At 44.9% G+C, this 13,404-nt stretch overlaps 2 protein-coding genes across 4 annotated transcripts in view; both read left to right on the top strand.

The window, feature by feature from the left end:
• Window positions 1-8,955, top strand: part of LACTB2 (lactamase beta 2) — a 30,355-nt gene extending 21,400 nt beyond the window's left edge. The window contains exons 7-8 of one of the 3 annotated variants that reach the window (XR_016441451.1): window positions 7,962-8,125; window positions 8,378-8,955. Coding sequence is in view for 2 of the 3 variants with exons in the window: in XM_090040146.1 (XP_089896272.1) it covers window positions 1,036-1,280 (245 nt within the window). In the remaining variant the exon portion in view is untranslated. The other 2 variants (XM_090040147.1, XM_090040146.1) reach the window with 2 other exon arrangements.
• Window positions 8,956-9,241: 286 nt separating this feature from the next.
• TRAM1 (translocation associated membrane protein 1) overlaps window positions 9,242-13,404 on the top strand; it is a 32,149-nt gene continuing 27,986 nt past the window's right edge. Inside the window, exons 1-2 of the mRNA XM_090040148.1 lie at window positions 9,242-9,510; window positions 12,513-12,576. Of these exons, the coding sequence (XP_089896274.1) occupies window positions 9,388-9,510; window positions 12,513-12,576 (187 nt within the window). The 5' untranslated portion in view covers window positions 9,242-9,387. The remainder of the gene's footprint in view (window positions 9,511-12,512; window positions 12,577-13,404) is intronic.

The following is a 13,404-nucleotide window of genomic DNA, read 5'->3' as shown; positions in this document are numbered from 1 at the left end:
ATTGCTTAGGGAATGCAAATATGTCAATTTTTAGACATTTTTGTAGTAATTGCTTAAGCAATATAAAGTATAATTAAATACCAACAACTTCATTGATACAAATATTAAAGTTATCTAAAGTTTTTTATCATTTCTCTGAAACTTGTGTATTATGCTGCTGTTTGTGCTGTCATGCTGTTTCTTTTGACATTTATAAAATATTGTTTAGAGTCTTAATTACATGATTACAGAGTATATAAAAAAATCTTATACGTGCATTCCAGGAAGCAATGTTAAAGTGGTACAACCTTAACATTTACATTTTTCTGACATATATGGTATTTGATACATTAAGTTTATACCGCATTTAGCTTAGCTTTTTTTTCACTTTACTTTCTCAGGTATTATGGGAGAGAGATGGAGAAATCCTAGTTCTGTAGTAAGAGCCAGTAAGCACAGGTGAATGAATACCTTTAGAAAACTGAGCAAGTAGAAACCGTAAGCATTAGTCAGCCAGGGGCTTATGAATGTTTTTTTTTGTTCTTGTAGATTAAACAAGCATCTTTAATACGCGTTTATAAACCACATAAATGTGTAAGAGTTAACAAGCCATCAGTTTCCTTAAATTAATTTTCTTGCACTTTGTTTATTTTTGTTTCAGTGATCAGGTTTGAATGAAATAGGTTCAGTATCATGTTGGATTGCAAATATTCTAAAAATGAGAATTTTTTCAAGGCTAAAATTATGTCTTGCAGTAGGTTATCTGTTTCCTTTGGTGCAGTAGCTGCATATATGGAGCAAGTGGTATATTGAAGGATATTTTGTGCAAAGAGAAATACAAGTAAGATGCAATGAGAAGGCTATAATCCCTATAGTTCCCTACACCATCTCTTTATTGGTGTGTGTGCTCTCTATCAGGAGTCAGATACAAACAAGTATATTGTGGATCTGGATTGTGGCCATTCCCATAACACGAATGGGCAAGATCTTTGAGGCTTTAAATGTTGTCGATTATGGGCATGGCCAAGCATTCAATTCCAGCACTACATACTTCAGGGAAACTTGCAGCACTGGAAAAGCTGGTCCAAAAAGGAGCCTACAGGAGTTCCAACCTTCTGGTTCAAGAGCAGCAAAGTAACCTGAAAGATGAGCACTCCAGCCAGGAGGAGATAAGAGGCTGCTACTTTGCCCCCATGGAAGACCATCTGCCTCCAGCTGATGCTAACGTAGCTCTGCTGCCCCTGACTCCCACCTTGTGCACAGATCCAGGAGGCAGTGCACCTGGACCTATTTGGGTCTGAGATAAATCTACCTGCAGCACAACTGCCTTGCTCCCTTACCCACAATTCACATCTCTAACTGATTGATCAGCAGAACTGAGGATGTATTCCCTCACAGCTTGGACCAGCGTGGGTACATAGCAAACAGGTGCAGCTCTGGGGGAATGAGGCCCCACTCCTTGCATAAACATAGAGTGACCAGGGTTTCTTAATTGGCAGGGTGAATTGGTACTAGCAGGAGGGTCCCCACAGGCACTTTGACAGCTTGCCCCTGGGTACCTATCAGGGAACCAATGCTCTCCCTTCCTTCCCTCTTCCTTGGGATACTGGGGGTCCTCACCACCCAAGAGAAGTGTATAGCCATTCACAGAATCATAGAAAATTAGGGTTGGAAGAGAACTCAGGAGGTCACCTAGTCCAACCCCTGCTCAAAGTGGAACCATCCCCACATCCCAGCCAAAGCTTTGTCTAGCCAGGTTTTGAAAATTTCCAGGGATGGAGATTCCATTGCCTTTCTGGATAACCTGTTCCAGTGTTTTACTACCCTCCTAGGGAGACAGTTCTTTCAAATAGCTAACCTAAATTTCCGTTGCTGTAACTTGAGGCTATTGCTCCGTGTTCTGTTATCTGCCACCATCGATAATCTAGTCATCCTTTTTCGAACCCCACTTTAGGTAGTTGAAGGCTACTATTGAGTCCCCTCAGTCTCCTCTTCTCTAGACTAAATAAACTCCATTGCTCCGGTATTTCCTCATATGTTACATCCCCCAATCTCATCAACATTTTTGTCACCCTCCACCTGACTCTCTCTAATTTGTCTACCTCCTCTCTGTAGTGGGGGGCCCAAACTGAACACAGTACTCCAGATGTGGCCTCACCAGTGCTGAATAGAGGAGAATAATCACTTCCCTTGACCTACTGTCATTGACCTACTTGACCCCTTCTGCAGAGCTGCTGCCCAGCCAGTCAGCCCCCAGCCTGTACCTGTGTATGGGATTATTCCATCCTAAGTGCAGGACTTTGAACACGTCTTTGTTGAACCTCATGAAATTCTTTTTGGCCCAATCCTCCAATTTGTCTAGGTCGCTTTGAATCCTAGCTCTATGCTCCAGTGTATCTGCTACTCCCCACAGCTTGGTGTCATCTGCAAACTTGCTGAGGGTGCACTCTATGCCATCTTCCAGGTCACTGAACACATTGAACAAAACTGGCCCCAGGACCAACCCCTGGGGCACTCCACTTGATACTGGCTGCCAGCTAGACATAGAGTCATTGATAACTACTCTCTGAGCCCGATGCTCCAGCAAGTTATCTATCCACCTTACAGTCCATTCATCCAGCTCATACTTCCTTAGCTTGCCTGGGAGAATGTTGTGGTAGTCCATATCAAAAGCCTTGCTAAAATCAAGGGTACACCATATCCACTGGTCTTCCTGAATCCACAGTGCCAGTCATCTCATCATAGAAGGCAATCAGGTTGGTCAGACATGACTTTCCCCTGATGAAACCATGCTGGCTGTTCCCAATTGCCAACTTCTCCTCTATGTGCTTAGAGCTGGATTCCTTGAGGATCTGCTCCATGATTTTTCCAGGGACTGAGGGTGAGACTGACCAGTCTGTAGCTCTCTGGATCATCTTTTGTCCCTTTCTTAAATATGGACACAGGACCCTTTTCCAATCATCCAGGACCTCTCCTGATCACCATGAGTTTTCTAGATGATGGTCAGTGGCTCTGAAATCACATCAACCAACTTCCTCAGCACCCTTGGGTCCATCTCATCTGGCCCCATGGACTCATCTGGCCCCACATCCAACTTTTCTAAATAATCTCTAACCTGTTCTTTCACCACTGAGGGCTACTTGCCTCCTCCCCAAACTGCTGCCTGGTGCAGTAGTCTCAGAGCTGACCTTGCCTGTGAAGATGGAGGCAAAGAAGGCATTGAGCACTTCAGCCTTTTCTGCATCCTTTGTCACAAGGTTGCCTCCCCCATTCAGTAAGGAACCTGCACTTTCTCTGATCCTCCTCTTCCTGCTGACATACCTATAGAAACCCTTCTTGTTACCCTTCACATCCTTTCTAGCTGCAACTCCAGTTGTGCTTTGGCCTTCCTGACTTCATCCCTGCATGCCCAAGCAATGTTCTTATATTCCTCCCTAGTTATTTACACTTCTTGTAATTTTCCTTTTGGTGATTGAGTTTACTGAAGAGTTACTTCAAGTTGATATGGGAGGAGAGAGAGATTTCTGATTGGAAATGCTCTCATTTCTTTGGCAGAAGCAGCAGTTTTTTCCGGCCAAAAAACAAATGAAAAAAGCCTCTCCCCCACACAAAAATACTGTTCAAGGTTTTTTTTTCTTGTCCATAGTCTCCTTTTCCTAAAGCAACAGTGCCTCCTTTTACTAAAGCAGCTGTGATACCAGTATTTTCTTTGGGCCCTATGTAGATACCAAAAGAGCAAATGAGATGAGTCTGCAATTCCCTGTTGAAGGGGCAAAGGGAACTTGCCCTTTAACCTAGAAAAATATCCACGTGTGAACTTACTGTTTGTTCCTTTTCAACATTAACTTTCAAAACAGTCACAAGTCTATCAAAGGCATCTTTTTTCAAAGCAGCACTTGCTTGCTAGGCATTGATAGCCCACAACTTCCTCAAAAGATCAGATTTCAGTTTTAGAGTGGCCAAAAATTAAAACCAGCAAGATGTGTGCTTCCAAAATTCAGAAGCATCCAAAATTGTTTGGCAGGTTCACTGCTTATGGGTTGTACCAAGCACCTACTAAAATAGTTTTCATGCGCTTTACTTCAATATATTCTCAGTACCTACAGAGAGTATTTGTGTACTTTGTGTTTTGGGGGAGGGCAGTAAGAAATGTTTTAAAGCCTTGTACCCTTGAATGTTCTTGGGAAAACGAAGAACAAAACTAATTAGCAATTCTAATTAGCATGAAAAGATCATGTAAGAGGTTTTTGCTTATTCTTTGGGTGGAAAGAGATTACACTTGAAAGTGTAAGAATAGGACTTAGAAATTGTACCGTTAAATATATATTATAAATCTGTGTCAGCTCTCAGTTCCATTTAAGGATTTATATCAGGACTGTTCAACTTCTAAGGCTCGGGGAGCCACACCACCAGCCCATGAGCCAGGGGTGCGGGCTATGCAAATGATCCTCCCCCTCTTCCCTCCCTCCCCCTGCCTGCTCTGTGTGCCTGTATGGATACCCCTCCACTGCTGCACCACATGGGTGCTGCCACCCCAACCACTGCCTTGTAGGGAGCATGAACTGTCCCTGATGCAGTCCCAATACCCCTCTCCTTCCTCTTGAGGGGAGCTGACAGTGAGTCCAGACTATGTGGGTGGTTGTCCTCATCATTTATTTTTTTGCTTCAGCTCATAATGGCTTTGCGTTTATTGGTTATCTTGTACTTTAAAAAAAATTGAAAATATTAATACAGCTTCATTTTTGTATACAAACTATTTTCTCTTTAGCTGGATGCATTATGTTCCATTGCAGAGGCCCTAAAAAACAAATTGTATGAATATACTTAAATTATTTTTGCCAAGTTTGAGAACCTCAACAGAAAAGTACTGTATGCAGTTTACTTAAAGTACCTGCTTTCCTACTGCAGGGACACTTTGAAAACACAGCAACACTGCATTTCGTAACATTCAGACAGTCTAGCACCTTTGCATATTTTTTATAATTATGCACACTTTTCTCAACATGGTTTGCAATCCCAGTTACAATCAGTTTGTCAGCATGTTTAACTAAGTAGTAAATAATTTATCTCCATTGCTTAACCATGAATCAGGTAGACATCAAGCATTATGACTTTATAAAAAATCTCCATGCAGATCACCAGATGCTAAGATGGATGCTATGATAAACTCGCATCCCTAAGGTTAAAACTGAATCTCTTGTGCTGTTTAATATTTCTAATAAAATACTGAACAATAAACAGTGTATGATCAGACTTAGATTTAAATAGTAGTTCTTAGTGGCTAATTTGACCTATTCTGTTTTATTTTTCCTTACCAGTGATTGAAAAGTCTCCCACCTTAATCCGGATAAGCAATTTATAAATGTTACAAGTAACAACTATAAGAACCATATTACTGAGCAACCATGTGCAGAATTATTTAATGGAGAATGAAAAGACACTTTGCTGATATGTAAAATCTGAACACCAGTTTTTGTTGGACGTGCTTAGGAAATTGTGGTGGTGTAATTTTAAGTGAATTTTATACTAATTACCAGTTACAAATGATTTTCATATATTCTGCGTAATGGAAATTGAAGAATACCTGGTTTGCTCAATTAATAAAGTGAAACTAGTGTGAAAAAATCCTATGTTATCTCTTCTGTGCCAAACTTCAAGTTTTAGCACCACAAACTATTTATTACAGAAGGCACTACTGTCTTATCAAATTAATATCAGTAATTACTGCATGGTGAACATGGATGACTGGTGCCTGTTGTCTGGTGCACATTGCCCCCCCCCCACACACACACACCAGTCAACAACCAGGTGGGAGGGCACCCCAGCGGCCCATCACGCTGATGGGGGGGTGGGTTCCCTTGCCGCCAATCCTGCTGACTGGGTGGTTCCCACCCGGAACACACACACACACACACACACACACACACACACACACACACACACACACACACACACACACACACACACACACACACACACACTCTCTCTCTCTCTCTCTCTCTCTCTCTCTCTCTCTCTCTCTCTCTCTCTCTCTCTCTCTCTCTCTCTCTCTCTCTCTCTCTCTCTCTCTCTCTCTCTCTCTCTCTCTCTCCACTTTTGGAAGCAATGCAGCCGCTTTTGCTGGCAGCCCTGGTCCCCAGCCGGCACCTGCCCACCTACCCACTGGCTAAACTGGGAGCATGGCCTGACAGGGTGCACTAGCACTCTGGGGGGGCATGTACCCCGTGTATCACCACTAATGGTGAAAATAGCTAAAGTAACATGACGACATGATCCTGTCGTCTTTTGTTCTTAATATTCTAAAAGCAACTTTCTTGAGATTTCTGGGTACTTACCCCATTTTATTACAGTGCCAAAATATGAATTTTGATGACTAATTTTAGGCAACAGGTTCTGAAATATTTGGGAACTATGAAAGTTTTCACTGTTTACTATAGAGGGAATGAGCGCAAAACAAATGGTCCTGATAGAATAATTATAAAGAGCATCTATTAACTGTAACTTTTGCTGTCAAATAAGCCATGTTTAATGAAAATGGAATCTTTCAACAATTTGCCTACTCAGGCGAGTAGGGCGCAATTGCGTTCTCATCTCCATTCCCAAAATCCCAACACATCCTGCCAGGTATGTGTGGCATAATGGGAGGCATGCTAAATAGGACTGGTGCTTAAGTCCCATGGTACCTTGTCTGTCCTCAACCTGAAGCCCTTTATAAATTATTGGTGTGGCCTAAAAATGTTGTAGAGTAAAAATACACTGGGGGGGAAAATAGAGTAAGGTAGTCTCCTCCAGAAGAATCCTAAGCACAGAAAGTCCAGGTTGTATGAATGGACTGTAAGGTGGATAGAAAACTAGCTGGATCATCAGGCTCAGAGGGCAATAATCAATGGCTCAATGTCTGGTTTGCAGCTAGTACCAAGTGGAGTGCTCCAGGGGCTGGGGCTGGTTTTGTTCAGTATCTTCATGAATGACCTGGCAGATGGGATAAAGTGAATCCTCAGCAAGTTTGCAGATGACACCAAGCTAGGGGGAGTAGTAGATGCACTGGAGGGTAGGGCTAGGATTCAAAGTGATCTAGACAAATTGGAGGATGGTGGACCAAAAGAAATCTCATGAAATTCAATAAGGACAAGTGCAAAATCCTGCATTTAGGACGGAACAATCCCATGCATTGCTACAGCTTGGGGGCTGACTGGCTGGGCAGCAGCTCTGCAGAAAAGGACCTGGGAGTTACAGTGGACAATAAGCTGAATATGAGCCAACAGTGTGCCCTTGCTGCCGAAGCTAACAGCATATTGGGCTGCAGTAGTGGGAGTGTTACCAGCAGATTAAAAGAAGTCATTATTCCCCTCCATTTGGCACTGAGGCCACATCTGGAGTACTGTGTCCAAATTTTAGCCCTCCACTACAGAAAGGATATGGATAAATTGGAGAGTTCAGCAGAGGGCAACAAAAATGGTTAGGGGGCTAGAGCACAGGACTTGGCAGGCAGGATTCAAAGTTATTGATAAACGTAGATAAACAGGAATTTCACCTGACAATCACAGGGTGATGGAAAAAAAATATTTCTGTTGGTAATCATCAAAATTTATAGAAAAAGGAAAAAAATCAGGGATGGGATAAGGAAATCTGGGGCAGCTGGTGACATGCATGTACACACACACAACCTCAGCTGTGCCACCCATGCACTGCTCCTCTGGCAGCAACCCGGACAGCCACTGCAGGAGCTAGAGTTGTGCTGAGAGGGGCAGCTCTGTTGGCAGCTGGGAGCCCAGTGCCACAGGCTGCTTGCTCTGCCCAGGTCCCAAGCAGGGATCAGGCACCAAACTCTTGGTGAGCCCAGGGCAGCGCCTGTGTGTTTGAGGCAAAGACCAAACCCCTGCCTAGCCAGGGATCTGGGTTTTCCATTTCCCACAGAAAAACGGAGTAAACTGCAGATTTTACCTTTTACCAGAGCCAAAAACGGACTTCTCATTTTACAGGAGAAACCTGCGGATTTTGCAGTTTTGAGGAGCCCTCTGCAGGCTCGTGGAGTTCCAGCCTGGAGGGGGTTAGAAGGGAGTGAGAAGAGGATAGTCGGGCAGGGAGTACCATGTACATATATATGTACATGGCTGCCAGGCATCCTGGAGAGCAGCTTCTGCAGGTAAGTGGGGGGAGAAGAGGGAGATTGAGGCCTCCAGAGGGAGGGAGGGAGTTGACTGGAGCTGAGGCCTACATGCTTAGGGCCCAGGGCTGCACCCACCACCAACCAGGGATTAAGGAATGTTTGAGTGATGAGAAATTTTCTCTAGTAATTGAAGAAACCCCTGAGCTTGCAGGACAGCCAGCAATTAACACCTGTGATAAAAATAAGTCTGTAATTAGAATTCAGTTAAAATCCTCTGTTGTTCTTCAGTACAATGCAGGGATCATCTCAGTTTGGATTCAAGATGTGTTGAGAGAGTACAGCCGAATGTGAGAACACTGTGTGACAATCAACAGTGACTCCACAGTATACATGCAAATGCCTAGTGAAGGACTTGAAAGAAATGCCTCACATTTACAGCAGTAACTGCACATCGTATGTGCATTGCTCATCTTTTGCTTGTGGCCATTGATCATGCATTAAAAACAGACAAGTTCCACAACACTAATGGATTTGTGGTACCTTTTCTAGGAACATTTAAACATGTCAACAAGAAAAGGTGAGCGTTTTTTTAAGTCTGTGCCAGCAACAATGCAAGTCAGCTGGATTTTCATGTGCCCCCTACTCCTCCCCATTTTGCAACCTCACTAGTTTTCCTGGCTTGCTGCGGCAAAATACAGTCATGCCCATTGGGACAGTGTGACAGACTTTCTTACTAAAGAGCCAGATGCAAGTAAAGAAAACAAAACTATCCTTGGAAGTTTGTCTAGCCGGGTTTTAAAAAGCCTAGGCTGGGATAATCTCGTTGGGGCTGGTCCTGCTTTGAGCAAGGGGCTGGCGACACGTCCTGCGCCCCCTCCCACCCCTCATTTGCTGCGGTTCTGATCGCCCTTCGGGAGCTGCCTTCCGCTTGGATGCATTTCTGCAGAGGCTTTTAAGCAGCTCCTCACGGCCACCGGGCGTGGGTCGAGAACCGCTCTTCCTTCTGGCAGCGGCCAAAGCCTGGCGAGCGGCCGGGGGCAGGACCACGCCCCGAGCTGCCCCCGCCCGCCCCGCACAGCACGAGGGGCGGCCCTGCCTTGCCGCGCTCCCGGCCGCCGGCCACCAGGGGTCGCTGCGGGCTCCAGCCGCCGGGGCCCGCGCGGGGCGGCGCTAGGCGGAAGCGGGACCCGGGGCCGCGCGCGGGGCGGGGCGCGGCGGGCGCCTCCCCAGTCCCATCCGCCTCTTCCTGGCCGCAGGGGCGAGGGGCTGCGCTGGCGGCAGAGTGGCGCGGGTCCGCCATGGCGATCCGCAAGAAGAGCAACAAGAACCCTCCCGTGCTGAGCCATGAGTTCGTGGTGCAGAACCACGCGGACATCGTGTCCTGCGTGGCCATGGTCTTCCTGCTCGGCCTCATGTTCGAGGTGAGTCCGTGTCCCTCCTCCCCACGCCTCCCGCGTGTGTCCGTGTCCGTCCCGTGGTGCCCTGCACACACCCACCCCGGCGCGGCGCCGGGCTGTGGGGGGCGGGGCCGGGGCCGCCGGGCAGCGCGGTTACGTGGCAGTAGCGCGGCCGCCGGGGCGGGGTTGAGCGGGGAGGTCGGGGGTGGTGACGTGTACAACTCCCCGCGTCCCCACCTCGGGGCGCAGACGTTGGGGAGCCCGGCAGGTGCCCAGGACAGTGCTGAGGGTATCGGCAGAGCCTGGCCCGGCTGAGGGTTCGCACTCCCTCTGAGTCTTCTCCTTCCCCCTCCCCCAAGCTGATGCGTTACCTGGAGATGGGGATGGTGGGGAGGCTTTCTTTTGCCTCTTCTGGCTCCATGAAGTTGAGGGAGCTGAGACCTCCCCAGCCAACAAGTTGGGTCTAGTCCTGCTTTGAGCAGGGGCTTGGACTAGGTCAGTGTTTCTCAATGGGCAGGTTGCGAGAATACAGGAAAACGATGGCGAAGAAACTTTAAAAATGGATTCTCATTTAAAGGCAAGAAACATGGGGAAGCGTGGCTTCTCCAGTGTGGGCTGGCAGAGCTCCAGCCTGTGTGGGGCTGCTTGGAGGCCCGCCACCCCCCACCCTGCGTGCTGGGAGGTGGGATGGGGGGGTGTGGCACAGCGGCGGGAGTGGGGACGCTGTGTTGGAACTGGCTGTTCATGTTTACAAGTGGGCCCTGGAAAATAATGGTTGAGATCCTCTGGGCTAGCTGACCTTTTGCGGTCCAGTCCCTTCTAACCCTTACTTCATATGATTCAAGCTATCCCATTGCTCCATGGCATTTTTGAGCAAGGGAGGTACTTTTTCCTTCACGATCTAAACACAGCAAGGGTTCCCTTCTGATGGGATGAGCGGATTCGTTTGGGCAGAAATCTAAACACAGCAGCTTTTCAGGATCTGTGTTCTCAGCACGTTGTAAGTGTTGGGTCATCATCCAAGAGTTCCTTTTTGTAAGCATCTGTTTGGTTGGCAAATACCAGGTCTAGACTAGAAGGGACCACGTAGGTTGTTGCAGACAAAAGGGCCCACTTGGGTTCAAAAGGATCTGCAAGAATATCTGTTCTTCTGTCCTCCCTCTCCCCAGTTGCAGACACTCCACAAACGCCAGAGCTGCCTGACTAACTGGGAGGCTCTTGTACAAAAAAACTCAAGAGCCTTTCAGACTGCTTTAGCAGAGAGCAGGAGAGACAAGGACACACATGATGCCCTGGGGTCGCTGCAGTGGCAGGGATTTGATTAGGTAAAATATGCCACATAATCCTAGGAATTGGAGCGTGCTACAGAAAAGCAGGTGTGGGGAAACAACTCTTGCTTGCTATGGCACATCAATCTCCATCTTATTGACATATTTGAATAGGAAGGTTGTGGTTGTACAGAGTTCCTGTTTACCTTTTTGCCTGAAGGAACTACAAGTTACACCCCCTTCCCCCAGCAAATTTAAAAAAGAACAAAAAACCTTACACTCCAGTATACAAACAGCTTTACAACATTAGCAAAATCAGTTAGCACAAACAGGATACTGTACCACTCTTCTATACCACTGGTTTTGAGTATCTTGTTTGTGCTGTTAACTGATTTTGCTAACGTTGTAAAGCTGTTTCTATACTGGAGTGTAAGGTTTTTTGTTCTTTTTTAAATTTGCTGAGGGAAAGGGGGTGTAATTTGCAGTTCCTTCAGTCCCCACAAAAAGATCAAGCTCTGACCAAGCCTTTCCAAGCTCTGTAAACTTATTTTGATATGGAACAAATACAGAGTTGCCCCATTCAGTTGTACTTGGTGACCTTGCTTCCAGCACTTACTATTTTCTTCAGTGTTTTATTCCAAAATAAAGGATTTCTCAGAGTCTATCTAAACTTGTTCTCTTAAATAGGAAATGAGTATTTATGATTTTAAGATATTTTGACCTTTGTAAATTCACTCTCCAATGTCTAGAGCCAAATATTGGATGATGTAAGTGTGATTAATTGCAGAAGAGGGCATTGTTTGGATTCCTTAAACCTTTTTGGTTTAGGTATTTTAACTTCTTTATTCTTGCTTGTTTTTAAATAAAGTGGTTGGGCCTGGGGATAGTAGGTGGGCTCCACTGAAGCCTTCCAATATGGCTATTATTAACTACGTTTTTTGCTTGAAAGTTGGCATGGATCGACTTTTTTTCGTTACCAACTTTACTCAGTTCTCATAACTCATTTGTACTTATCATGGTTTTACTTCTTGCTCAGCATACATGGTGTCACTTCTATAACTTCATTCCATTCACCTTGCTTGTACGATGCTTAACGGTTTCTGAGTCTGTTAGCTGTTTACCAGTTCAGGAAAATATAAAGAGTCTATCAGCCTCTTCATTCTGTTCTTTCTACTGGTTCTTTTCTCCTCTTTCATCTGTAGCATGGGCAGTGTATTTTGAAAATGGGGTTTGACCTCAGAATGGCTTTGAAAACTGGCTAACATATTTGCCTAAAAATAGGTGAAACTGGGTTGTAGGAAACAACTGGCTTCCTTCAGATTAGCTGAATCGCTAAGTGTGTATTGAGAAAGGAACTACAGTTCCTATTATTAGTTTAATACAGTAGAAAGTGCTAACTGGTAAATATGCAGTATTGGAGAAGCTTGAGAGTTGTGTTTTTAAATATTCTGAAAATGCTCAGTTCCACAAATACCCTGCCTGTATTGTGTGAATCAGCTTTTGGGTAAGGCTATTTATTCTGACTTGAAAGTCAGACCAACAGACTCTGAGATGATGGGAAGTCTATGAAATCTATTAAATAAACATCAGGGCTGGAAGGGACCTCGGGAGATCATCATTTCCTTAATTTTGTCTTAAGGGTGTGTTTCTCTCCTGCCCTGCTGAGATCACATTGGTGTTTTCTGTTTAATAAATATGTTGTCAATAGTCCATTGATAACTTAGAATGTGTAGTACTCACTTTGTTCTTTTCTTTCAGATTACAGCAAAAGCAGCAGTCATTTTTGTTACGCTTCAGTACAATGTTACAATTCCTGCCACAGGTGGGTTTCTTTAGGGAGTTTAGATACCAGTGGGGTAGAAAGAATTATAGTCTTCATAAATTGACCCATTCTTATATTTTAAATGATACAGTTTAAAATGGCTTCTGTGATAAAATGTTAATGCTGTTTTGTTGTGTTTTATCATCAATAAAATGGTATCAACATGCCTAGTTTCTGCATACATCTAGATATGAGGCAGGCATTCAGATCAGTGTGAATGATTTTAGCAACTTTATGGATAAAACTTTGTCTCTGCAAGTTGTACTAAGAGGGAGACAAGTTATTTAAATGTTAACAGTGCCCCTTCTAAAGAATTCCACTAGCTCGCTTAAATGCATTAATTATATTTTTATTTTAATTCTTTCCAGAAACAGTTATGTCTTTGGTGGGATGGAGATAATTAGTAGAAGTTAAGGTTGCTGGTTTAACCTATGGGTGGTGGACAGCCTGTTGCATGCATGTCCCAAGTGGCACAAGTAGCTTGTGTGTGTGGTATCTGCCCGACTGGGGAAGGGGCAGGCAGCACAGTGGCAGATAGGGCAGGAAGAAGACAGCAAAGCAGCAGATCATTACAGAGCAGACAGAAGATTGGACAGGGAAAGGGGGGCAGAGTAGCACTTGGGTAGAGTGCGGGGCTAACTTGTTGCACACCTACCAAAAAGTTTGGGCCCCCAGTGGCTTAACCAGTGATGATAGACCATAGATTTAAACTTAGTTTATACTCTGTGCACACTAATATCTTAATTTCTTATCTGAAAAATACTTCTTTGAGAAATAGATACACTTATTAATAAATGGATTAAATGAGATCCTAGTATTTAACTCTTT

The sequence above is a fragment of the Crocodylus siamensis genome, chromosome 3, assembly GCF_052110815.1.
Source record: "Crocodylus siamensis isolate JL-2025a chromosome 3, ASM5211081v1, whole genome shotgun sequence".
In the NCBI taxonomy this organism is placed as follows: Eukaryota; Metazoa; Chordata; order Crocodylia; family Crocodylidae; genus Crocodylus; species Crocodylus siamensis.
Note: the sequence above shows the minus strand (reverse complement) of the source record. Positions and strands in the feature narration are given on the sequence as shown.